General features: G+C 41.0%; 1 protein-coding gene across 4 annotated transcripts; it reads right to left on the bottom strand.

Moving 5' to 3' along the window:
* Positions 1–861: 861 nt before the first annotated feature.
* Positions 862–27,221, bottom strand: tbc1d4 (TBC1 domain family, member 4). 4 transcript variants are annotated; one of them, XM_063887182.1, is made up of 23 exons: positions 26,068–27,098; positions 20,311–20,439; positions 19,984–20,221; positions 19,585–19,829; positions 18,139–18,228; positions 17,583–17,687; positions 17,359–17,491; positions 17,145–17,236; positions 16,850–16,960; positions 15,923–16,045; positions 15,423–15,482; positions 13,020–13,231; positions 12,438–12,590; positions 10,217–10,374; positions 9,614–9,808; positions 7,648–7,809; positions 7,375–7,533; positions 6,731–6,831; positions 6,471–6,614; positions 5,068–5,227; positions 4,553–4,722; positions 4,112–4,288; positions 862–3,443 (listed from the first exon to the last, which is right to left on the bottom strand). In XM_063887182.1, exons 1-23 carry the CDS (start codon positions 26,464–26,466, stop codon positions 3,213–3,215), a joined length of 3,747 nt encoding a protein of 1,248 aa, XP_063743252.1. In that variant the 5' UTR covers positions 26,467–27,098; the 3' UTR covers positions 862–3,212. The 4 variants fall into 4 exon arrangements, with proteins under 4 accessions (XP_063743252.1, XP_063743251.1, XP_063743253.1 ...); XM_063887181.1 differs by having other exon boundaries at positions 13,020–13,234; positions 26,068–27,097; XM_063887183.1 differs by lacking the exon at positions 12,438–12,590 and having other exon boundaries at positions 13,020–13,234; positions 26,068–27,096.
* Positions 27,222–27,529: the final 308 nt, after the last annotated feature.

The following is a 27,529-nucleotide window of genomic DNA, read 5'->3' as shown; positions in this document are numbered from 1 at the left end:
GGTGAAGCTAGCTGTTTAAATAAAAATACTTATTTGTAGGTTTCTTTTATCCATTACTTTAATGTTATGCAAATATTTCTTCAACGTTCATCCAGTAGCTATGATTTAGCAACCACAAGCTAGCTATTTCAACTGTTTATCCATTACTTTTTGCTATCGCCATTTAGCTTGTTCGTCTTTTGTTCAGTACTTTTAAAATAAGCTAACCATTTCACCTGGTTATGCTTTTGCCAACATGAATATTTGAACTTTTTTACTTATAACCCTTTTTTATTTATTATTGTCAATTTTTTTATATTTCAAGAATAAACTTACGATCTATTCCGCTAACCATTTAGCCAACTCCCTAGCTTATTCAATGTCAAACACATTAAATCACTATAAAACATGTAAAGTGAAGTACCCCTGGTTGGGAATCAATGACCTACATCAAAGCGGTTTCCTTAAAGAGCTATCTTTATTTAATCAAGCGAACAAACACTTCAATTTTCAGTTTATTTTCGTTAGGAGTCAAGCATGAACATTTATTTCATTCAGTACTAATTCAGAACTGCACAAGTGGTTGAATGTTCTAAAGACTCTGTAAAGGGTAGCATTTCACAGGATTTCTCTCCACACTGGAGACCTGTAGTTCTCTCTGCCCGAGGCGTTAACAAAAGTACAACTTTTGAAAGACCTTTAAATAGACTCTCTATAACTGTCTAAGCCTACCTTGGCCTTTTACGCAATAATACGTCTAAACACGGTAACCATTTGCGCTTGAGGCTACGTCCAAGACTTGAAGTGCTACCTTGTAAAGCAGCAGAAGAACATGATTTCTTTATAAGAGCTCACCGAGCAAGAAAGACATTCAGACATGAGTAGACAAAAAAACAAGGTAAGGTGTTTATTGAAGAAATCACAACAGTGTCTTTTGTTTGTGTGAAGCCCTCATGTTGACAGAAAAGCATTATTAAATGTCTTTGATTGAAACAGTGATATCAGGACTATGTAGTAGTCAGGAGTCGGCACCTGATATGAAAGTGTGGCCTCTTATCTCCGATTAATGGAGAGTAAAGGCCATTATCTAATTTTGGCACAAAGGAATACAATGAAAATGATGTGTAAACAAATCAGTCAATGGTCTTTTTTTCATTTTTTTTTTTTCAAGCGTCAAGTTTTTACTGCCATTTTTTTTTTTTTTTCAAGCTTTTGTCCAAGTACAAACTTAAAGAAAGCTGAAAAGATGTAGTGACACAAACATTTACATATATGATACATCACCGCATTTTGGATAAAAGTCATTCATTTTTCATTCATACATTTTTGAAAAGCAACCACTTCTTTGGTTTAACAGTCAAACATATGTTAAGCAACTACAGAAGATGAGCAGAATACAGGTAAAAAGAGGAAGGAAAGCCATATAGATGTCAGACAGCATCCGCATCCTTATATAGCTTTCAAAAAGAGATGTTTGGTATGTTTTACTTTATAAGCCGTTGAGAGAACCCCTGCTTTTCAGAGGTGATTTCTTATATTTACAAGATATTTGGTGCAAACCTTTACAACTTCACCTCAATTACCAAAAGACACCATGACACTTTATGTCTGGACGGATTTATCCTCCAATTAAACTCTTTGCTGATAACTGCCTAACGAAAGTAGGCAAGTGCTCTGAGTGTATGCAAACACACAGGATTGCTATGTAAACATACAAATAATGCATTGTAAGCCAGAGCTTGGACTTAAGTTAGAGAGTAAAAACTTTACACTGAAACCGACACAAATGTTTCCCCAAAACATGTCACCTTGGTTTCAATGTAAAGGTGTTTTCTGAAAGCAGAGTCGAGCCCAGGACTGTTTTGCTTTCAATCAGAAATGGCAATGGTGAGTCAGATGTGGAGGTGGCATAAAACAAAACTGAGGAGAGAGCCACACTCTTTGTGCTCATTTGAACTGTCTGCCTATACAGTCAGACAGCTCAATGCACAGTGTGTTTGTATATGCAAGTGTGTGTGTGTGTGTGTGTGTGTGTGTGTATTGTTTATATTGCCAAGTATCAGGAGAGACTTGTCCACTCCCAAAATGAAACTGGCATTAAGTTCTTCTTATTTCCTTTGTGGCCTCTCTACTGACATAAACATTGGAGTTTCACTGCAAACATAAATGTGGGCATGTGAACAACACCAATGAACCTGCAGATGTGTTTTCTTAAAAATAGCTGCGTTTAGACCCAGGCTCAAGAACTACAGAGCATTTGCCTGAGCAAAAAACTTCCTACAGACATTTAGAAGAGAAGCTTGTGATGCACATTGAGATCACTCCTCCACCTTAGTCTGTTTTTCTCTGCCTCCTGGAAGCGTGAACTTTGCCTCAGTGTCTGAACGTGTTTCTAAAATGAGGCGACACCGCGGTCAGTCACACAGGAAATTGAGAAGGCAGAAGACCTCACATCCTGCCTGAGCTTTGGAAGAAACACTTCCTCATTCAAAGCAGCAAGAAGTACTAAAGATCTCTCACGGCAGTGGTACATGCTCAGAAACAAAACACCATATATAGCATGTCTGAAATGTAAAGCCTTAAATGGCAGAGTTGCACTCTCTGTTGTAAAAAACAGAATGTTATCAAAATTATCTTTGGAGGGAAATTACATTCACACATTTTTAGTGAATACAAGGAAATGACAATGCACTGAAATAACTGGCAAAGTTTCCATCACAGGTTCAGAAACAACAGGACATTAACTCCATGATACACACCGCTAATGGCTGAAAGTTAAACCTGAGGTCCTAAAGATTGTTTGTCACCAGGGCAACTTCTGCTTACTGCTTTTGCGGTGCTACGGAGGTTGAGGTTCAACTGATTTTTTCTGTCAATCTAGTAAATTCCCCCGTGATTGCCCAAAAGATCTGAATAAAAAAGGGTGGTGTGCATGTTGATCTCGCCTTCAAACTGGCAGTAAAACAGATGAAAGAACAATCTGCTTTGATGGGAAAGTCTGTTTGCTAGTACATATGAAACCATCCTCCCACTGCTGTATTATATGCTGACAAATACCATGTAGATTTTTCCCATTCTGCACATCCAGACACACATTTACAAAAGCCTGCTACTCTTACAGCAGTTCAACAATAGCTGTGAAGTTCAGCAGCCTTCAACTGAATTTCCACTGCATTTGTTCACTTCAGTCTCTGCCTGTGCATCTGCCCACAGCAGCAGCACCCTGGTTGCCATCAGGGTTTCTTGGCTGCAGTTTTGGCTTTCCCGTTGGGTCCTGTTTTGATCTGGGTCATCTCCACATCTGTCAGGGCGTCAGGGGGAAGGCATGAGCGCATTCGTTCAATGGTCTTCTGGTAAGATGCTCTCTCCTGCTCCAGAGAGCGAATCATGTGCTTCATTTTGCTCTCCCGAGACAGGAAGTTCTCTACGCTTGTCTCCAGTGTCTGAATCTTCTGCCGTGCAGCCTGGAGGACAGACACATCAGTAAATACAGGGCACACCACAAACACAGACATTTGGGCAGAGGGTAAACAAAAAGCAAAGCAGCTACAAACTCTGAAAACTCCACTAGAGTCAGCACTAGTTTGACTTTTAAACCAGGACTGTAGACAAAATATCAACTAAAGTGCGATAAAATGTGATTGTGGCTCATACAGACTCCAAGCGTTCTGTTATACACTTGTTAGTGTTTCACTAACAGTTCTCTAATACCATAAGAGTCTGCACATTTTCCTCTGTCAGATAGGAGAGCAGTACAATCCCTCTTTGACCCTCATTACTATGAGGACCATCAAGTTGAACTTTACCAGTCCGGCTTCACTATTCATAAACAACTTATCAAAATGTTAAGAGCATTTGGAGAACATTGTGTTTTGTCTCTTTGTCTTGCTATCGTTTTCATTGAGTTTTTACTTGTGTTTTAGTGCCATCTATTGGTTATCTGAGGCATTATCAGTGGCATCAGTGTGGCTCTCTAACAGAGCCATTCACCTCTTCTTCCAAAAGAAGGACTAATAACTGGACCAATAACTTAAATGCTTCCCACTACATTCCCATAATGATAAACCAAGCATTTGCCATAGTTTCCCAAAAATCGTTCCTACTTGTGGAGTGTGGCTCTTCTCTTACTCACCTGAAGTTTTTCCAGCAACTCCATGTTCTGCTTCTTCAACTGCACATTCGTCTTGTCTAGTTTGTCGAGCCGGTCAGAGTCATCAGGCAGCGGACCGGATTCCAACATCTCATCCTGCAGGACATGGTACTCCACCTCGTACGTATGAAGCTGCTTGGAGATGTCTATCTCCATCACCTAGCAAACAACCAGTCCAGTAAAATGTGTTTGTCAATAAGATTCAAAAGGCAACAAAAAAAAGTATTTTCGATTTGGTTTCTTATGCAGATGTATGTAAGTATGTACAATGTCACATCTCAAAAACACGTTTCACATCAATCGCAGGACTTACCACTACAATGCAGTTAAACGCTAATGCCCAAGTATTAAAGTATGCCATTGTGCTAATTACGTGGAAACCTGGGATTGTATTTCAAGCTATTTCAACATCACAGTCTGTACCTTTGCAATGGTCTGCTCCATTTGCGTCTGGGTGAGAGCAGGAAGTGTAGTTTTCAGATAGTCCACAATGCTCTCAAAGCTGTCACACTCCACTATCTCCCCCTCATGACTGCCCAGCAGACAGAGAGCCACTTTAAAGATCACCCCGGTCCCTTGGACAAATACAAAATCTGAAAAGAGACACACACACACACACACACACACACACACACACACACACACACACACACACACACACACACACACACACACACACACACACACACACACACACACACACACACACACACACACACACACACACACACACACACACACACACACACACACACACACACACACACACACACACACACACACACACACACACACACACACAGAAGGTTTAACACACTTCCTTTAAACTGCATTAAGTGGCTGTTTAAAGGTCATCCTCTTTAAAAATGAAATAATGCATTGTGCTGATAAACCTTTGCTCATGAGCAAACACAGGGTCCATTATTCTAAAAATATACCAAAGACGCGGGACACAAAGTTGAGGGGGAACTGTGAGGCAAAGAGGGTGAGGAACCAAGGTGCTGCGTAGAGGCTCGGGCAGATCTCGTATTCTTCGAAGTGATTGTACAACTCGCGGTGGTAGTCGTGCAACAGTCTGGAGAGCTGGTACATCTGAACCTGGAATAACACAGACAGTGCGCACGGGCATGAACAGACACATTGGAACACATTATAAACCCACAGGGTAAAACACTCTGTGCCAGAACAAACTGGTATATCCGGATCTGCTGAGTACCACAGATAAATCTGAGAAAAATTAGCACTCAAATGAACATTTACCAACACTGAGAACTCCTTAAGTATTATGAGTTTATTATTACAGACTTGTTCAGACATGTATGAAGGCCAAGCCATTAAAAGATCTGTACAAACTCTTCAACAATGTATTACAGTGATCCTGACAAGTGATACAGTGAAAAGCACAGCAGTCAGAAAAGAGAAGCAGAAGTTAGCTCATGCTAAAATTAGATTGTTATCAGTGTTACAATTTCCTGGCTGTTACAAAGAAGACAAGTAATACCTTTTTACCTCCTCGTGCTGAGCCACTGCACAGACAAAACGGGTTCCTCTTTGCTTTGCAAACTTTGGATTAGTCTTAAAAGAAGAGAACTGCTGTGTAGGGAGAACGAAGAGGGCTGCTTGGCTACATAGTAACCTGATGTAGATTAAACATTACCACGCCTGCTGAAACTCTCACCCAAGTGAAGTCAGCTGATGTTTAACAGAAGCTAACAGAGCAGGCATGCAGGTGTGGTCTGAGTAAGAGGTGGAGACTCTTTACTACTGCTGTTGTTTACTTATAACCCACACAAGGCTTTCTACAGCAGGAGAGGAAGGCTTGAACATGAAAGTTCAAGTGTAGTGTGCTTGCTACTTACACACATTAGACTAGAAACATACTGTACAGATGTTATGGAATTAATATTTAAAGCCAGTATGTGTAGAATTAAAGGTCTTTTATTTTCCAAATCAAAATAATTAAACCAAAACTTAAACCTCCTGGTGAAAACTTCTCTTATCTTTTGTTGGAAGGTCGGTTGGAAGGTTTATATACTACCAGTGGTAAACACCAAAAAATTCAAATTATTTTCATAGTTGCCTCATTGTTGAACGGGTTTCATTTCTTGCATTATGAAATGTTAAACTGAACACCACCTAATTTAACCGTTTATTAAAAGTTGTAATTCGGCTCTAATTTGACCTTTTTTCAAACTGAATGTAAACAGGCCATTATGTCTAAAGCAGATCCCTAAATCATCTCAAAGGAAAAAATATAGACGATTCAGTAGCTAATAATGCTACCACATACTAAGAAGTTTGTTATTTTCGAATGAAATGTTCCAGACGTTCCTGTACTGACCTGCAGAGAGACCATGTCTGGTCTGAACTGCTGCCTGATACCAAGGTCATACATGAGGAACTTCAGCATGTCGAAGGCCTGTTCCTCGCTCATGTGCAGCAGCAGCACTCCAGCCACAAAGCTGATACCCTGGCAGTAGCCAACCTGTGTGGCACAGAAAATAGAGCACCAAATATTTACCACCAATGTCATGACATTCAGCCCACTGGGGCATTACAGTGATGCCCTGAGGGGAAAAGAAACAGGATTGCAGGATGTACCTCTGTATCCAGCAGAGAATAGGCTTTCAGTAGGTTGTAGAGGGAGAGCTGCCCTGCGCCGAGCTGTGCTGAGAAGTACTGGTGGTTGGGGAAGGTCCGGCCTAAGAGGGGGGGAAGAGATACAATTTTGAATTATTTTTAGATTACCTATCTATAAATAATTCTGAAAAAAGAACTGATCTAATACTACCACAACATCAACTACTCAAAAATAATACGTATAGCTTATAGCCGTATAGTAATTATAGAGAAGCAAAAATAATCTATCCTAAAATGTCTTAAAGGTGCCATAGAAAGCATCTGGTATTTTAAATTGTTCTCTTGTCTACAAAGAAGGTATATAACTTTGGTTGATCCCAAAAATGTCCAGATGCGGTTTTACAGACCCATTTACAACCCTATGATTTGGTCCTAGAATGAAACAACCTGAATTGCCTTATTTCGGGACTCGTTTAAATAATTATGACGAGCTCTGCTCTGGTTGGCTGGTTTACAAGGAGCTGGCTGCCTCAGAGCCCACAGAAGTAAGTGAAGTTCGCAAAACTGTGAGAGATTAACCATGGAGGCTACTGGCATCCAACCTTACATGTTTGAGCCTTATTTTTGCTCTCTGTGACTTTGGGCAGCCCTTTTTTAATGCACACCTAGATCCACCAGAATAGAGTGCTGCTGTGCAGTGAGCTGCTTGAGCAGATCCTGGTATGGGATGTCCAGAGCTTGCTGGCGCTGAGGCAGCCTCTGACGCAGCCGGTGCTGATGGGAAAGGAGCAACCACACATCCCCACGCCTGTTCTTGGGAACACCTGCAGACAAAAAAGTGTTCCTGTATTTTAGATACACATACAGTATAGATGAGCTTGGCTTCATGGCCATATACTCCCACATTGTTTACACAAAAACATACAAGCATCTCTCACCTTGGCAGAGTGCACGATGCAGCTCCTCCCTGTCCTGTGGGACTGTTGTTCTGCCCGGGGCTGTCAGTTTTCTCTCCCACAATGCCTGCGCTTCTTTGGAGCACTGGCCCACTTCCTGGTAATTCAGCTTCATCTTGCGAATGTGCAATTCATCCCTGCTCGCTGCGACACAATCACCAGGATAAAAAGAGACAAAGGGACACATTCAAGATCGTTATTGTCAATCAAGATTCTCGTGTTGCACCAGAAAATCGAGGCCAAATACCAACGAAAACAAGGCTTGTAAAATAGCATTCTTTTTTAAAGATATTTCTGATGAAAAGATATCAGTTTTGAGAGGAAGTATGGATATAGGGCCTCACGCCTTTAACCAGTAACCATGGAAAGCCTACCACATAAACACAAGCCACAATACCAACATTGACACCAAAGATCCATTTTATTATGCTGGAGCGACTACATCAAGGTAGTGGGTAGAGGTACAGTGGACAAAAGAAACAAAAACACCATAAGAGAATGATCTTCCCTGATCATGCAAACAAAAGAGTCTGAATTGAATGAATATAATAACCAACACCCGAAATCATGCAAAACATCTATCAGCGTGATCCCAATGGCTGCTTTCATATCTCTTACCTTCTATTGAAAACGGTTATTCACAGTTAGGTCCTCAGACCAGCATTGGTGTCATAGTAACAAACAAAGGGAAAGAGATGTGTTGGTATAATATAATATAATTCTTTGTATACTTGTAATGACTACAAATATGTATCTCCTGCTTTTCCCATAGAAGTGATAATGTTGTTCTTAAGTCCACTGCGCAAATTTCTCCTCCACACTATCTCTTTTAAATACAGTATATAGTATTTGTCATATGTAAATATTGTTGATTTGTTATAATAGTCTTAAAATAGTTGTCATAACAGTCCTATTTTATTTTATTTTGCTACGTACTCTTTTTTCTCTGTGTTTGTATGCACCACGAATACCAAAGGAAATTCCTCTACTTGGTAATAAAAAACGATTCTGATTCTTTGAACATGACAGTGTTTAAAATGAGAAAGATGGGTGCTTTAATTTTCTTTATTTAATGTAAATATGCATTTTTGATACCCCCAATATGGCCTGTACATTCTCTTCTACCCTCCAGTTTTGCTCTTGCCTGTTAACTCCCTGTTTAGAGTGTTTACAGAGGGAGGAGAAAAAAGGGAGTGCTAAAATAAACTTCGAGATACACCCTTAATAACCTGGGCCAGCAGAGGGCGATATTTCCAAATGCCATGTCCAAATGCTATAACTCATGCTGATGTTTTGCTCAATGCATGAACTCTAACCTACTGAGTTTGAGTAGTTCAGCATATCTGCACACTTACATGTGTGTGTATGCAACACCAAAACATTTTGCTCTGGATGTAGCTGTGCGCCAGCACATTTCACTTCTCAAAATAAACAGAAATGACAGCGTTAGGGTTAGCTAACTCTTAGCCTATCCCTGTCCACGCTCATAGAAACAAGACTTTCTGTTTTAAAGCGTGTGATGAGGGCTTAGCGTCACATTTTCATGATAAGTTGGGAAAAAGGACGTGATGACCACTGTTATGAATACAAAAGTCAAGAGTCAGTTAAATGTGTACAGCCCAGCATCACAAACCTGCCTCAGGGGGCTTTACAATCTTTACAACACCCTCTGTTTGAGCAGAAAAATTCCCAATTAAATATCTGAGCAACCTTAACAATAGGACTCAGTGTAAGCCAATGTCAGCAAGATCAGCCCCATGATAAATTATAAATACCACCAGTGTCTGCAAAGAAACAAATACACTAATCATCAGGGGGCGCTGAATGATACGGCAGCAGTATTTCTACAGACATCGTGTTCTGCACATTCGTCATGCATGTGACCAAAGGAAGGATTTGTTCGAGAGCGATTATCATACTTTATGTGCACATTGGTAAATGCACTCACCCTCCAGCCTCTGGTTCTCCTTTTCCATGCGCAGCAGCAAGATCTGCTGATGGATGGCAGTCTTCCAAAGGGTCCGGTAGTCAGCCCCAGTCTTCTTAGGCTTCTCCCCGGTAATGGGGTCCCTGGCCCCTGGCAGCAGAAGTCCCAAAGGATCCAGACTTGAGTCCATTCCAGAAGGGGAGAGAGGTAACAGCTCTGAAACACAACATCCAAAACATGAGCAGAAAGTACAATCAACAAGAAATAAAGAAAGAAAATGTTATACGAACAATAAATCTAATGACTCTGTATTATCTGTGTACAGCCACAGTTAGCTACAATGATTAAGGCAATAAGAACATGTAGGAGGATAATTTCCACATGCTCCTTTAGGGCTTTAATTTTTACCTGAAAAGGATTTAGTGGGAAAATTACTTTTTGATTCTTTTTAACCCTTACTGCTTTCCCTATAGATGCAATTTGTCAGAAAGAAGTCCGAAACTTCAAAATAGCCCCTTTCTACAATAACCAAATGACCTTCCTGCTTAGTCTTCATTTTCTATGCACTTTATTCAGAGAGTAATCATTGTGTGACTGTGTGCGTGAGGGACTGTGTTACCAGACCTGGATGCTGCATTGATGTGGTCGGCTTGTTCATGGGTGATGCAACCCTCAGGAAGATCTTCTGTCTCCAGGAGACCCTGCGTGGGGTCGGAGGGAGGGCTCCGCTCACTGAGTCATTGCTGCAGACAGACAGGGTCCTCTTCCTGCCTTCCCCATTGCTACGAGAGAAGACAGCAGCGTCACAGACACCCGATAAATGACTCAAGTATCATCTTGCACCAACACTCTTTCAGCAACTTTTACAAATGCAGGCACACACACATCCTTGAGTCCGCAAACACACATTCGTCTTGGCTCAAACAATCTTTCCATCAACAAACTCACTGAAATTATGACAAATGTTCAGCGTGAACCTTAAACAAACTGATTAAAAACATGTACCAGACACTGACTGGATACCAATGAACATGTTATTAAAGGCAGGAGGTTGTTATGCAGAATGACAGAAAACAGCAGCCATACAAACAGCCACAGCTAGAGGGATGCATGTTTTTTCGTTTCCTGGAAAAGAAGTTGCTTTTGTTAGTAAAGAAGAAAACATGGTTACTGAGCAGCACGGGGAACTGACAAACTTCATCTTCACTGTTTAATACTATGTTTAAAGTTTAGTCATAATATCCAGGCCATGGAATTAACCCGAACAACAATGTGTTCCGAACTTTGCAGCTGATTTGCAGGTCCAATTTTAACAGCGAAATTACAACAACCAAAAGTGCATGGTCATCTGTGGAAAATAAACATATGAGCATGGAATGTGCAAAGGAGGAAGGTGAAATGGAGAGCAGCCTATTGTCTTAATGTTGCTCACATATTTTAACAACACTATTAGTAACATAGCAGCCAAAGACAATGTCTAAGTTATTTTGCAGGCTTTCAACTACATTACCTAACATATGATTTTAATATAAAGTAATATCTGAAATATAAAGGTTGCTAAACCATTTGTATCATGTTTCTGTCTTGATTTTACATCAGTGCATTCTGCAGTGCTGTTTATGAGCACCATTGAAATGAAATGTTATACGTTTATAATCCTGGCAGCAAAATGAATTCGCAAGCACTTTTTGGATTTCCTAAATAACTAGTTAATGTAACAGTTTCCTCCCTTTGAAAATGAATGTTTTTAACTAAGTCATTGAGGATCACTTGATAGTAACTGTAGTTTATAAGCTTGGTCAGCATACATAAGTGCCAGTCTTATGTGGATATGTAAAACAGGAAGTGAACTGTATTGAGACTTGCAATGTCAACATCAGACCATGACTGTACTCTCACAGTTGTTCTTTAAATAACCTCTTCAAATATTACCTTGTTTGTTTTTCTGCCTTAAAGTCATAAAGAAAGTCACACAAAAACCGCCCTGGGGTACCCTTATCTCTCAGTGCAACAGAGTTCGGACGTTGCTTTGAATATCTTGGCATATTCAGATTTATATGCACAGCAGGTGGAGGCTTTTCAATAAGTTGACTTTTAAACCTGTTATTATTTATCATCAGAGGCAACATGATCTTTTTGCAAATGTGCTCAGAGGATTAAACCGCTGTCAAAGGAGAAAAACATCCCATGGAAATGCCATTTTACACCGTCTGCTCCGCTGAGTCTCATTCATAATGGAAATGTTAACCTTTACTTTCTGCCATCCACACACCCAACAGAGCATGCTGAGAAAGGAGACACTCGGGCACCCAGCAGTATGTCCCACTTTCTTAGACATTAGATGATAACTTAGTGCAGCTGAACATTAAAAGCAACTTTTCAAAAATAAATACATCAATGAAATAAGTAGGCATGAGGCTTATAGTTCCTAAGGCATAGTGGATAACATTGGTAAAGAAAGGTGAAGTGCGGTTAATGTAGGCAAAACATTAGAAAATACAAATTAAATACAGTTTGCCGGGCAGAAGCATCATTCACATGCAAATGCAAAATAGAGGGGTGTATCAGCTTCCCCTACTACTTCTGAGAGCAGCAGGAAGAAGACGGGACCAGCTGCAGATATGATGGAAAAATAGAAACAGCTGGAAAGTAATTTCCTAAAAAGTTTGCCGTGGGCAGACAGGAAAAAGTATAGAAAGATACAGAAACGAAAAAGCTGGGTGTTAAAAAGTTTGGACAGCCAACACGTAAAGAACGCTTTGACTCCCCCCCCACCCTTCTCATCCCCACCCTTGTCAATGGGTTTGGGTGTCATTAGGGGGGTGGTCTGCGCACCCCCTCTCACCTCTTTAGACTCCCACTGTCTGCCAGGGAGCTCAGGGAGCCCAGTGAGCCCTGGTAAATGCTTTTCAGGAAAGTGGGGGCGGAGAAGGAGGAGGGGAGGCTGAAGTTGGAGTCGCTCTCCGAAACGCTGCGCGTTCTCGAGACCTCCCCAGGACTAGGCGAGCAAAACATGAAATGCCCACAAATGAACAAAAAAATCAAAAACACAACAAAACAAAAGCATAGAAAAACACTGAGGAACACGTGAGGGATCAAAACACTGACAGGAAACTGTGATGCTATTGTTCAAGGATAGTGGAGCAGGAGGTGGAGCGATATAGGACTGATCAAAGCGCTACAAAATGATTGCATTGTCTGTGTGAACATCAAGGTTAAATAAATATTTGGTTAGTGTTAAACTGATTATAGAGAAGCAAAAGGTTCTGCCTTTTAAAGCCAGTCATATATTTAAAGTAAACACAAACCCCTACCGAGTTTAGAACAATTGACTAAGTGTAAAACATCTTTGTTCTGCATTGATCATTCCTTTATTCCACAGGATCAAACTAGGAATGCAGTGACTGATGGTTGCAGTGTACGTTACCTGCTCTGCAGCAGTTCTGGGTTAACAGACTGTTGTCTGCGCAGTGGAGCCTGTCTGCTCTGGCTGATCGGCTGGCCCTCGAAGGAGATGCGTTTCTTCACAGGTGGATGGCTAAACGTGTGGGCACGCCGACGGAACTGTCCCGCTTCCGGGTCGACGTCAGGGAGAGCAGGAGGAGAACCTGGAGGGGAATGACAGGGAGATTCCTCATCCTGCTGAGGAGGACGAAAGATGTCATGAGTAAAAATGTTTTATAGTAATGTACATTTATGACAATTTATATCTGGCTGTTTTATCATGGTTGGATTTTCTGATTTTATACCTGATCGCTAAGGTGAAACAGTGGTGAATAATGACTGTTTCCTCTGAATGCTCATTAGAGCTACAGTAAATAGGTCAATAACCCTTCATATAAGCAGGCAAAATCCAAAGAGTAATCACACTGAATGTCTTTGGAAGTCAAACCATGCAAAGCTAGTAACTCTACCCCTGAGGCCCAAAGCCAAGTAAAACACCACCTCATTACTCAAGTTGCAGGTCTGCACTCACCTAGCCAATGTTACCCCAAAGCAAGACTCGTTCCATGTTTAACTTTCCACTCAACACTCTTCTACTCGATGTTGCCTCATGCAATACAACTCCCACCATCTATTGTATTCTAATGCACACAGTCCTGTGACTCACAGCAACACACACCATTGGTTCGGGAGGACCTCAGTGGCTCAAAGCCACATGAAAACCCTCCAATCACCTCCCTGCCTGCGTTTACAGACCTCCCTCCGTAAGATGTGACATGACAAGGGAAATTCGGCAATATTTGTTCTGCTTTTTTCAAAATACATAGAAAAACAACACATTCAAGGTCTACAAACGTTTATGCAACCCACTCAACGTCCTTGCACTGCTAATCACAAGGTAAATCATGCTAAATGTCACTGTCAGCTTAACTGGGATTTGTAGATTTAAGGAAGCACAGGGGAGATAAAGTGACTCAGTGGATCAACGTCTGTTTAGAGCCGTGTCCTATGAGAGGGCTAAGAAAATAGGAAGCCAAGCGAGGTATGGCTCAGCACAACTGGACATCCTGACTTGAATTTCCTGCTTGACTTTGGCATCCTGATACAATACCCAGATGACTACTTTTACACACTATCAGAAGGCAAACAACATGCCAAAGAACATCACTTATACAACAATAGAGGGGCTCAGGGGAGCTTTGAAAGCACAGCCACCAGATTGTGCTTATGCATAACATAACATATGTTATTTTGTCAAATCTTTTCTATTGAACAACAGAATGATAACTATAAAACACAATATGATTATGAAAGGACTTATATTTGGCCCTCATCATTAGGGTTTTCTTTTTCATTTTGAATATGACTCGTTGATTTGCAGCCAGTATTGGTTGATTTGTTGAAATTAAGTAAGATTTGGTAGCTTAATTAAATCCCCTCACTTGGTGCTGAAATTTGAAGGCTGGCGCTTAATCTGGTGTTCCATATTTCCAATAAATACGACATGGCATGATTATGCAAGGTTTTATGACAGCTATGTGGCAGGCAGGTCTATTTCATATCTATGTGTGTTAAATACAAGTAAGAGGAACACATCCCTAAAGAGGAACTTCCCCGATTATACACATTAAAGTCTATTTACAGGTAATGGGAATTCCTACTGCAAATGTGAAAAAAATGGTATGAAGCCTTTTGTTTCCCCCCAAGGGAGCTATGTTTAATTTTTAAAAATGGCTAAAGTGATTTTACTTGAGTCAGCTTGGTGGATCTTATTCCAAGTTTGGAAACAAAACTAATTCTGGGGGTGTGAAAATAGAATAAAATACATCTGTAGCTCATAATCTTTATGTCAACAGCTAAAGTCTACAGCCACATTTGCATTGTGGGTAATGAAGAAAACAGTATTTGAAAAGACTAAGTGTGTGTGGAATAAAAAGAGACACTATCTTGGGATCATCTGCTGAATCAATTTAGATCATTTTTCTTTTAAGCTGTCCACTGTGAGTGTGACAATGTTTCAGGAGTGCAATGCTAAAATCGGTGAAGTACTCTTATCTACATCATGACTGACGGGGAGTCAGTGGGAGTACATCACACACTCACTCCACATACTGCACAGCAATGACAGAGTGGAAGTTCCCTGACAGTTCTGTAAACACCCCCCTCTGCTGTATTATTCTGTCTTTTGGCCAATGCAGCTGCATCACGACATTTAGTGGGAATAATGCAGAGCAGAATGATGTCTCCACGTGACATTGATAAAAGTGAAAGCATAGCTATCTCACTTGTCCCCTTCTGAGAAAGACCACTGGGCTAAAAGTGAGAATTCCCAGCGTCCCTGGAGTGAAGTTCAGGGAATCTCGTGTTCTCCCACAAGGACGCTTACCCTTTCAAAACTGCTGATGCTTCCCATGCTCCCCAAACGGCCCCGCATCCGGCTGGCACCCTGCAGAGAGAGGTGATTATACAATATGAAACAAGTTTTGGTAAAACAAATATATAAATAAAAACATGTTAAAGCCAATTGCTCATTACAAAAAAAGCGAGTTGTAATGTTAAAAAAAATGGAAAAAGGGAATCAGAAAATCTAAATTAGCAAGAAGAAATGTCTCTATGTTAAGTCTCTAAAACAATAACGGATGGCAGCAGGGGTTTGCCTAAGATTGCCTGGATCTTGCTATTCAGGAATGATTCTGCTGTCTCACTGGCAGATATGGGTCAATCCAAATCCCCTGGATGACGATGACACAGAAACATCCACTGAGAGCGCAGAGAGACTCATAAAGGTACACTGCACAGGGGTTATATTCTGTCTGGGGACAGCGAGGGATTACATTTAGACTGTGGCGGGGGCAGGAAAGAAAATAACCCTCTTTTGTGACCCACCCTTGCAAAAATATTCTCAAGGGAGCTGGTTAGGGAGGTGCGGGCTTTATTCTTCAGAGCATCGAGTTTGAAGCGGCTGCTGGAGGCTGATCCGTCTGCTGCGGAGGAGCTGTTTGCTGCATTCTGTCAGATGATGAAAATCGAAAGAAAACACAGAAATAATTAATAAAAATGTGACTTTCACTGTGAGCCTTTAGAACACAAACTCTATAAACAAACAGTAGAGCAAACAACAGGGGAAAAAATGACCGATCTGGTGTTCTGCTATCTGAATGATATCAAGATCGTGCTAAAGTAATAATCCACAACTCTCATTATTTAATCTTGTATTTTCTTTGAATAAACGAATGGAATGATTCAATTGATAACCAGCTTAGATTTTTTTTACAGGAACTATTTTGTTTTTGTTTTTTTTAAATGGGAGGTAATTAACTTTTATTGAAGTTTTAGCCTCAGTAGTATTAGCGATCACAAAATACTTAATCTTAAAACATCCCAAGCAACCCTTCAAGTGTTCACAGAACAGTTGCATCAGCAATAGAAAACCCAGTTTGACTTGTTTGTTGGAATTCAAGGACTCAAGAGTGTCTTGTTTTGGGGTAAATAAGCATGTTGATCTTTTTCTGTGGCCTTGTCTATTTAACACTGATGCTACAAAATAAACAGAAAACTTTAGTAAGAATTCCAAAAAGAAAGAGATGTTGAGAGGGCATAACTTATTTGCCATTCTGCAACAAAACAAAAAACAATTTCTTTATCGTTTATATTCAGTACATTTCAAGGATGTCAAAGGACAGTCAACGTCAACCATTTGAATTTGATTGAAGTGAAGATGCATTTCCTTAGATATCAGTAATGGTAAAGTCAAATCTCTGTAATTAAATTTGACAATGATTTTATTCAGCATCTACAGTGTTAAGTGTTCACCTGGGGGGCTTCTCCAATGTGGAGGTGGGACTTCTGTTTGGTTCCAGAGAGCTGTCTCAGATGGAGAATCACCAGCTCGTTCTCCTCTTGGTCTGAACCGGGCTTCAACTTCTGCAGAAATGACACACACACACACACTCACACTCAAAACTCAAAACTCAAGATGTACAAAAAACACTGCTTAGAATCAGATGCAGTATTTGTGTAAGAAAATCAACTGTCTGTAGAAATTAATGATTGCTACAATACTGTCACTTTAATAAGCTGTTCTTTCTGTAAACAGAGCCAACCTTACCTGAACTCGCTCAAAAATCTCCACCTGCTCATTGTCAGTCAGCTGGGAGAGATATTTTTGGATGGCTAGCTTTGCTCTGGGTGGGTAGAGACCTGGAAACAGAAAAGGGATATAACAATCCTCTTTGATGTTGCTTTAACTCTGAGAAAAAAGGCAAGTCATCAATATATTCATAAGTCCATCCAGAGAGAGCGACTGAGTTCACTCGACTTACCTTCAATCCTCTCGCAGAGCTTGTGCAGGTCATGCATGGGGCAGGCTTCACAGAGCTGGATCGGGGTCTTGTTGCTCTGCAGGGCTGCGGCTGTACTGAAGGCCTGCTTCAGGGTCAGCATTACCTCATCCACCTGACACGAGGACACACAAGATTAATAAAGAACCATGAGGTTAGGCGAAAAAGCCAAAGTCATTTGAATGCCCGTGTTTTGTGTGGCTTACCAGGGACTCACTGGCACACTGGAAAACGTAGCACACATACTGACTGGGACCAGACTCTACTGGGTCCCGACAGATGAATCCAAAATGGTCGGACTGCTTAACACCCTGCAACAATTTCAAGAGAAACAGGGGACTAGAATAAATCACAGCAAGGGAAGAGCATTCTGTTGGATTCAATCAGTACAGTAACATAAATCAAAAACCTGCAACTCAGAACTTTTCACTGACACCATAATGGCTGTCCAATTCCATTTTCCATTGAATTAGTAAAATGACTCCTTTGCTCACACTAACACAGAGCATTATCTCTTTGCAGGATGTCTATTTAAAGACATAAGATATTGAGCAGTAAAAGATAACGATAAAGATGTATTATACAATTGAATTAAGGATTTCAATTAAAGACCTACTTTGCTATAAAGACAGAAAGTGATGCATAACATGTCTTGAGAAGAAATGCCTAAAATGAGTCTGAGATTATCTTATAACTACGTGTGCATCAGAGACAGAAAGGACTGTCTTTTAGTGCAAATACAGGAGGTAAAAATAAACCAACCTGACAGCAGGATGAGATATCTTTGAAGTTCTTTTCCAGCACCATCGTCTTACTCTCCGGACTTATGAGGTTTACTTCAAAACGCCCAACCTGAAAAACACAGAAGTGTATTATGGTGAGACAAATTCATGCAAAAACACATACTGATTCATAAAAAAACAACAACACCATTATTTTGATTGTGGTTTATGGCAATAACTTAAGGCGAGTATCCCATGACAAGGGCTATGACTATCCTGAGACCCTTTGAATAATATACTAAACACACTAGCCCACTTAAAATCGAGGTCAACAAGTCTGCACCAACGATTTTTCCCATAATTGACTGCAATGAGTATCATATTGAGAGATGTGCTCTAGATTTTAAAATTAGCTTCATGAGGAAATGGACATGATGTGTGAGGAATGGCAGCTGGCTCACTCCGAAGCCCGCAAGCTTTTCCTGAAGTGTTGGCTTTACATTTAAACAGGAGCAGCCCGAGCTGCACTCACAAATTCTACTCAGGAGTTACAGCCACTTTATCTGGAGCGGTTTCACATGGCGGAGCTAGTCCGTACATCACAACTGCCAGCCGCGTGTACATAAAAATGATTTGCTGTGGCAAAGCAGCTCAGAACTAAATGCAAGGAGGGTTTCAATGACATATAGCGTGATGCAAGCAAGCATTTGGTTTTCTGGTGTGACAGATGGGACTCAAGTGAATCAAGATGGAAACATAATATATGGTGTATGACAACATTACACACTGCTATTATATACTGTTACACCCAACAGATCTGGGGTGGAAAAACATACAGGAAAATATACAGTCATACAGAAAAAAGTGGCACCTTAAATTGCAATATTTTAGATCTTCCGGGGTCGGGCTTTGCAGATAGTGTAACAAACGTATTGTGCAGCAACAACAGCCTCGTATGTACTGAGGATTGATGGTGGAAGCAAAGACATTACCTGCAGTAAACTCTGTCAAGCCTTTCCATTTTGAAAGAGCAATGGCCAATGGGGACAATCTGACTAATGTAACTTCATCACTCAGGGAGGCATTTGTGTTTTTAGGGCCACCCCCCACTTTGCTGCAGTCTAGCCAGAAGAATAACAAACCATCTCAATCACAAAAGTAGTATAAATATATAGTATATATAATTATGCTGATAAACTAAACATTTACTGCACGTTTGCTCGGTACAACTGTCCTTCAATACCACAATTACACAAAGCATTCACTCATTGTAAATGACTATAATTGAAATACAATACTTGGTCCTGACCAGGCATCTGATTGCAAACTAAGCAGGTTTTAATGAGAGAACATTGCTAATAGTGCTGTGCTCTGCCAACAGACTGGGGGTACATAGTTAGCTGAACACAGAGATAAGAAACCTCTGAGCTGAAAAAACTTTTCATGGAAGTCAGTCCTAAGCATTTATACATTCCCTTGGACCTACCTGGAACAACATGGTGCGGTTCTTGTCTGAATCGGACGGCTGAACATGGTTTGGTGCACTTGAGTGTCTGCGGCGTGTGGGGCCCATGATGACACCTTCCCCCGGCTTCCTTTGCATACTCCCTGCCATGCTGCTGCAGCGCGTACGAAACTCCTGAGGCTCCTCAAACCCAGAATCCTCCAGGATGCACTCGGGGAACGCTCCTCGCAGGCTGCTCTGACTGCCACTGTTAGACAGGCCTTTACCTGAAACACATACAGCAAGAATAAACTCTTCTGGTTATATTAGATTCCTGGCACTTATAGCCACTATGCTTCATCATTAACTAAACTCTTACTGTACTTGTGTGCACAAAATGATTTTGATAATGCTAATCCTCAATCTTTATGCTGCATTTACCTCCACCTGCAGTCACTTCCTCCACTCCTGGGCTTTCAGGGGCTTGTACACTCTCATTCAGAACAGAGGAGAGGGGGTCATCGTCTTCCCCAATAAGGAATTCCAAAGAGGCATTCTCTGTGGATCCTCGTTGGCCATTAAGAAGACGCAGGCGCTTGCGCTCGACCTCATGCAGACGAAACTTATCAATGCATTCATCAACAAGTGTGGGTGGAGCCTTTTTGTGCAGAACTGTCACCTGGAATTGTTTTTGAGAATTTAACCACATTATTACAATTGCCTAATCAAATGGAAACACTTATTGTTGGGAAGAAGCACATTGTTTACCTTTCCACAATAAAGCACTTCAAACTTCTGGGAGTTGTAGAAGGCTTCTTCAGCTTCCTGTTTGGGCTTGGTGTCTTCCTTAAGCGCTGATTTGGACACTTGGCGAATTCTGCTGATCACCTCAGGGACCTGTAAGAAAGGAGAGAGGAACAAACAGATACAATGAATAGGAAGACATTAAGGAGGAAAAGCATAACAATGGAGAAAAAGAAGTGAACAGGAACCACATGCCGGAGGAGCTTTTTTTTTGCAGCTCTTCTTACAACTGAATACATCATATTGCTCAACAATAACCAACAGTTTATAACCAGTTTCCAGTTTTCACATCATATCAATGCAGGTGTTTTGAACATACATGTAGACCCAATGCTCAAACATAAATCCACACAGAACAAGTAGAACTGACAGATGCAGTTCACCCAACAACAGTTTTGTTTTCATTAACAAATAACATGACCTGACCTCATGTAGCGGCTTGAAAGAACTCAAGGCTAAAAAAAAACAGAACAACATATGAACTAACTAAAGCTAGTAGGAACAGAAAGACCAAACACTGCATTGGTATGGAAATAGGCAAGGAGACAGGAAACACCCCCACTCTACCATGCAGAAGACAAAACAAAAGCACTGGAAAGAACCAGACACTTGAAGGTCACTCAAGCCCGTTTCTGCTACACTCGTTCAGGCACTTTAACCTTGTTGACCTCCTGCAGGGACAGCTTGTTCCATCCAAGCAGGAAATTAGTTTTGGTAAATTGCAACCAGAAAACAAGAAAGTAAGTTTTTGAAATAAAAACACAAGTCTATCAATGCACATTCTTAAGCAATACTTGGGAATTTGAAGCCAATCAATCACTCAGTCAGTGCTAGCAAGAAGAAACATAGCCGCAGTCAAGGTCAGCCAAATACTGTGTTTCTCCCAAGAATGAGCGCTAAACAAACAGTGGCTATCTGATAAGAGTCACCTACTGACTGTTGAGCAAATATGCTTATGTTGTAGACAAGGGAGGGAAGTTATGTAACTAAAGTGGTCCTTCTTTGGAGGTGTGATCAGAACAACAGAAGCTGAGGGCAAACAAACAGGAAAAGAATGATTGTAAATAAAGTAAAACATGCTGAGAAAGTGTCTCCCCGCCTCTCGTGAAGGCCTGATTACGTTTGGGACACAGAGATCTGTCTGCCACATTGCTGCTGTGGCTATTTTAAAGTTCCATTTACCAAGGGCCTGTCTACCAAAGCAACAAGCTGTGCGTGGCTGGTGACAGAGGGATGCATTGATATAAGCAGTAGGGCAGGTGGTGTTCGGTTGTTCATACATAAACAGCCATCTGTTCAACTGGAACCAAACTGACCTGTGTAATTGATTTGGTAACATTTTGTAACAGCTGGTTTACTTTTATGGAATCCTTAGGAACTTTCTAAGAATCTTTTGAGATGACAGCTAACTTTAAGATGCGGAGACAACAAACATCTTGAAATATGTCAACCTTACTTAGTGTATGAAAAAACAAAATGTGATAAGAAAGCACTGGCAAAAGCTGTGCTGACACCATGACATCAAGGTAATGCAGAGGCCTTGGTGTCCAAGGATCACAGCTGCAGTGTCTGATCGGTCACGCAACCAGGCATGGGTAGGAAAAAATGACAGCCCTTACTTAACATTTAAAGGCAATGCTAGATTATACATGTGTAAGATGAAGCCAGAGCACCATTTCCTCTGATTAATTATTTGTAGTTAACCCAATACAGAGCAAGTAAGGGCCCTCATTCCTTGGTTAGGGACAGGCACAGACAGGCCAAAAGCTGTTAGGGAAAAGCATAGAGCTTTTTCTCTATCTATTCAAACACTCCCCCTGTGACAGTTCTTCAAACTGGTTATTACATCTAACCTTCACCCATCATTGCCTGGCTTTATCATACAATATTAGTGACACAGGCTGTGGTCCAATGCCTGCCTATATAAACTCTGGCAGCTTTAGAGCTTAGGTGAAAACAAACAGGAGGATTGTCCCTTGAGAGCTGGTGGAGTCCTGAGTGCTCAGTGCATGGATCATGTCATGTCAAACCTGCCTATAGTAGACCAAAATAATATCTGGTCAAACAGTAGTCTGCAGATTTTTCTGTTTCTTATCGCCACTGTTAACTTAACCACGGTGAAACCCAACACACCTACACACACTATCCAAAATTAGGCCTAATTAGACACACAGGTTATCATTGTGTCAATACCAGATAAGGATGGAATCAGACAGAAACGGTGGCATTGAAGATAATAGCCCATGTCAGAAGATAACATGCGTTTTCCTTTGAAAGACATCAATATGGGGCGCGACTGTAGTTAACATGGTAAAGTAGACAACCTATGTGCTAAGGCCCTTGCTCAGAACCCGGGTTTCAGATCCGACATGTGGTGCTTTGCCGCCTTCCATCTCTTTTCTCTCCCCTTTTCCTGTCCGTCTGCAGCCTTTGACTGTATTACAGAGTGCAGGAAAATAAAAATAATCATGCATGTTTTTACATGAAACAAATAGAAAACAAGAGCTTCAAGTTAGAGCTTACCTTAGTTTTTCAAACTTCAAATGTCAACAGACCAAAAAAATCATCCAAAAACCAAAATAAAGGCAACTGAGAACAATTGTGTCGGTTGAGAATATAATTGTCTTTGTGAGACCGGAACTTCAAAAAAACTGGTTATAGAGGCACCTTACTGTTCTCTGTACAGCTGTGACATCATCCCAGTGCTTTTCCATCAGCCTGAGGACAAACTAGTCTCTGTAGTTTAACAAGTGAAAGTTCATGTCTCAAAAACAAACAAAGCAGGACAAAGGCTCATATGTCACCTTGGCATGGGCAAACAAGCTTGTATTAACTTGTATAAGTGAAAACCATAATGTGTGAACTGTGTAGACAGCTGAGAAATGAAGCAACATTTACATCCATCTTACGCTTTGTTGCATTAAATAACATATGATTTGTCCATGGAAGATCTGTATGGATTACAGTACAACGTCAAACAACAAAAATAAAGCCTGTCAACTTGCACTGTGAAACCCATGTATTGTACTGCTTGATTCTATTTGTTCCCAAAGCGCGTTTACCAGAGCCGATCAAGTACTTTATCATCCCTCGTGAAGCCAGATAAGATCTAGGATCCTTAGTTTCTCATTTGGCAAGAAAACTCATCATGTGCACGTCCATCTCACAAGCCCTGGCTAACCAAAGCTAGCACAGATGTGACTCAGCAAGTGTATTAACACCTTCCTCTCCCAATAGCATCAAATGGAAAATCGCTTTGTTTTATGCTCCATTACACAGATGGAATACAAAATGTACATTTATGTTTCCTAAATGCTACTGGAGAGTTTTGTAGTGCAGTCAAGCATGCCACTGTTGGCTTGCCTTGACTCTTGAGTGCATTGTGTAGCTAAATGATGACCGACAGCAGAGGGGCACCCAGTGAGAGATTCCACTGTGGCCCAGTTCCAAGTGAGAGCAGAGGTGCCCGGTGGTTTACACTGTGAGGTTAACACTGTGCAGGATGGGAATGTCAATTGCTAGCTTGATAATGGCACAAATGTCTACAGTTAGGTCAGCATTACATTTGTGCAAGCTGGCATGAAAGTCTCCCTGAAGACAGAAAGGAGTATACCAATCTCAGAGCCGAGTGAAGATCAAATGACAGTGTTTGGTAAAATATTATGTACACCCAGCTGTCATGGATACACCAATCAAGAGTCAAGAAATGACCGAGTGAGCCCTTAATGCCAGAATGGTTGCACCTAATGCATAACTGATTAATCAAAAATACATGTGAGAACAGAAGTTGCATTTCAAGTTGAGGAAGTCAAACTTGATTTGAAGCAATCTTTCCAGCCAAAGAACCGACATAAGGAGGCATTCCATCTTTATCTTTAGACTGTGATTTATTAGCATTTCTTTGTCTTAAAATTAAATCAAGACGAGCCAACTAAGCTTCTCTGCTCTTTAAGACATACTGATCGCATTTCATTTTAACCTTTCACATCGTATTGGTGGAGGCCAGCCTTTTCTTAGGCTTTACACAATGTACCCGTGTCATGTCTACAGCTAAAAATAGATTTTAAAAGTATGCCTGTTAGTCCACAACAAGCCAAAGACTAATTATGTCTTTAAACTTGGTTGGGGCAAATGTCAAATTCACAGTAGCACAATAATAATATCTGTATAAAAGACATTTAAAAAAAGATTTACAAATATAAATCATTAACTGCAAGAGGGTGTTGAACACAGCAGCAGTGTACTGGTAGAATAAGCTATGCATTCTACCTGGTTCACCTTGTACTGGTTGCTAGCTCACTGGCTGCCAAACCAGTTTTTGTTGCGTAAAAATGCTGAATGAGGTATGTTCAGGACAGCTTTCTGACTGCTTTAAACACCTCGAAACACCAGACACCTCGTGCATGCGTGTGCCATGAATGTGTTGCCTCTTCTACTCTCAGCTTTCACCAGCAGACAAACAGCCTGTAAGCCCTGCACAAACCACAGGAAACATGATACAACGCCGTCGGATATCAGATCAATACAGAAACTTGAGCAAACGTGAGCTGGCTATCTGTTGGAGAACATCATTTGTGAAGGTTTCCTTGTTCATTGTAAAAAATGGTTATAAACAACATGTATTAAGGACTCCGACAACTGCTGCACACTCTCACTGACATGAAAGCAAACACGCACATCACTGCTAATGGTGACTACATTTCAACAATGACAATAATTGCATGTTCATTTTTTTCTCTCCCACGTTCCTGATTTTCGAATGTTTACCACATTGTTTGGTTTATTACTCAACAGTGGCATGCTGATCAGCATGTAAATGTGCTGACTCTATATTGTGCCTATTCAGTTGTCACACTATGTTTACCAGGGAGTACATCTGAAACAAATAGCTGACTAATCAATAAGACCATCAACAGAAATAAAATATCCTAAACCATCTTTGTAATCAATTAATCGTAAATGCTATTTTGAGCCTCTCATATATTTAGGTTGCCTGCCTTTTTGAACTGTTTTGATGTTTTTCTTCCTTAATCCATTAACAAACACCATTTTACATCACTCATTTCTATGTTCTTTGTGCATTGCCCCTTCTCAACAAAAAAAACCCCATATGTAATTAAATGTAATGCTTTTGGTTTTCTGGAATTGAAAATGATTATAGACCGAATATTTAATATAGAAAATAATCTGCAGATGAATCGATCATGAAAGTAATCATTAGTTGAAGCCTTTCCAGAGGGAAGTCTGATCCCTTAAAGAGGAAAGCACAGAGATGGATTAACTTTGCCCAAAATCCAGTGTGCTTTGTTGATAATTTCCACCGACCAGTGGCCTAAATACTTAATACCAAGGCAAACATGTTTGGACCATTTACTAATCTATTGTGTTTGAGATTAATCGACATTGTTGTCACCTAAAAGATATTTCAATTCAGGATTGGCAGGACCTTCCTTTGTCTTGTGTTTACACTTTGAGGTATCTAAGAAATATGACAATGATAGATTAAAGCTGTATAAGGTCAGCACTTAAGTGCCTATAGCAATACTCCATAAATATGTGTATCATTGGAGTGATTTACATTAAAGATCCCTTTATATATTTTTAATCTGCATCTTATAAGTGTATTGTTCTTTACCATGCTCTTAGGTGTTCTTCTGTCTTGCTGGTCTGCTTGCTGCTGTGACACGTGTAAAGGTGATTTTGACACTTGGACTGGCCTACCTGTTTGGGGTCTCCAGCCTTGAAGACGTGACAGGACATCTCGGACTCTGGGTTGTCAGGCTGGCCCCGCAGGAGATAGGCAAAATAGGAGAGGTCATTGCTGTTGTGAATGAAGCGAGAGATGAGCTGTGCTTTGTGTTCAAATATAAAGACTGAAGAGTTGTTGCTGTTGGAGGGCACACATCGGATGAAGGGGGGGACGAGGGCCAGCTGGACCTCTCTCGGCTGCACCACGGGGCCGCAGTCGCCTTTCTCACATTTCCTTCGGATCTCCGCCACCAGCCACGGCAGCATGGGCAGGGTGGTCCGCCTGTCGAGCGTGGACCAGCCGATGTAAGTCAGGGAAAACGTCCTGTCCGACTTCGGAGGGCTGCTCTCCCTCTCATCCTGACACTCCATGTCGACTTTCAGCTCGTTGACAGCGATGTGGGACTAAAGACTACTTTCAAAAAAGGATGTCAATGTAGCGTACTATTCCCTGCAACCAAGATCGCAGTAGTTGTGGTTAGTTTGCAACAGTTTCCTTGTCCACATCCACAGTGAAAGTTCCTACAACGAAGCGAGTTGCTACATGCACAACATGTGCTCGCTCTGCCGATCAGCTGCAACAATCCATGTTATCAAAATCTCTCCGATGCAGTTTATCCTTCTAGGATTTCAGGTACATTTACTTTTGAGGTCATCTATTTGTACCTTGCTTCCCTGCGCTGGTGCTCCACTGTTTGCATGAGCAGTGACTCAAAAGCTAAACAGTCCCGTACTGTACTGTCCCAACCAAGCTTGCTTGCTAAAACGTGGCTATGAATTGCTCCTGTGTAAACACAAGTCGCTCAGAGGGATCTGATTTATTTTAACGCACGATACGTTGCTCCTGAGCGCATAAAGGGGGGTGCATTAATATAGACCCAACCTTAAAATCCTATAAGCCATTACGGTTCTGTTGCATTTTTTCTAACATACATACATTGATGCTTGTTTATCGCCTTTAGGTGCAGTCTTCCAAATGTGATCCTTTCTTCCACAACGCCTTGGAGGCGGAGCGGCTGTTGCGCGTTGACGGCCCGCCCAACCAGTCCATGTGCTGGGGGAGTGGGCAGGGCACAGCCGCTGTGTGAAACGTGACAGGCCCAAGCTCCACCTTTCTCCACTGTGCAGAATAACTGGAAAGGAAAGCCTCTTCCGTGGTAGTGTTTGGAAAGTCTTTGCAGAACCCATAAATCTGTGTTGTCACCACATAACTACCAGAGATGGAAGAAGTACACAGAACTTGTACTTAAGTAAAAGCAGAAGTACCAGAGTGTAGGAGTACTCTGTTATAAGTACCATTTCTACATTCCAATTGTTACTCAAGTAAAAGTCAAAAAGTATAAGAATCAAAGTAGACTTAGAATACCAAAATTAAAAGTACTCATTATGCAAACAATAATATGTTAGCAGAGGTATTTGCAGTACTCTACTTAAG

The sequence above is a fragment of the Eleginops maclovinus genome, chromosome 7 (genome assembly GCF_036324505.1).
Source record: "Eleginops maclovinus isolate JMC-PN-2008 ecotype Puerto Natales chromosome 7, JC_Emac_rtc_rv5, whole genome shotgun sequence".
NCBI lineage: Eukaryota > Metazoa > Chordata > Actinopteri > Perciformes > Eleginopidae > Eleginops > Eleginops maclovinus.
This window is presented reverse-complemented; position numbering and strand designations above follow the sequence as displayed.

Coding starts and splice junctions, on each gene's coding strand:
- tbc1d4 (XM_063887181.1), bottom strand. CDS start 26,466: ATGGAGTGTCAGGATGAGAGGGAGAGCAGCCCTCCGAAGTCGGACAGG. Junction 20,440..26,067: donor AGGCTGGAGACCCCAAACAG/GTAGGCCAGTCC, acceptor CCTTTCTTACAG/GTCCCTGAGGTGATCAGCAG. Junction 5,228..6,470: donor CAGACATGGTCTCTCTGCAG/GTCAGTACAGGA, acceptor GTGTTATTCCAG/GTTCAGATGTACCAGCTCTC.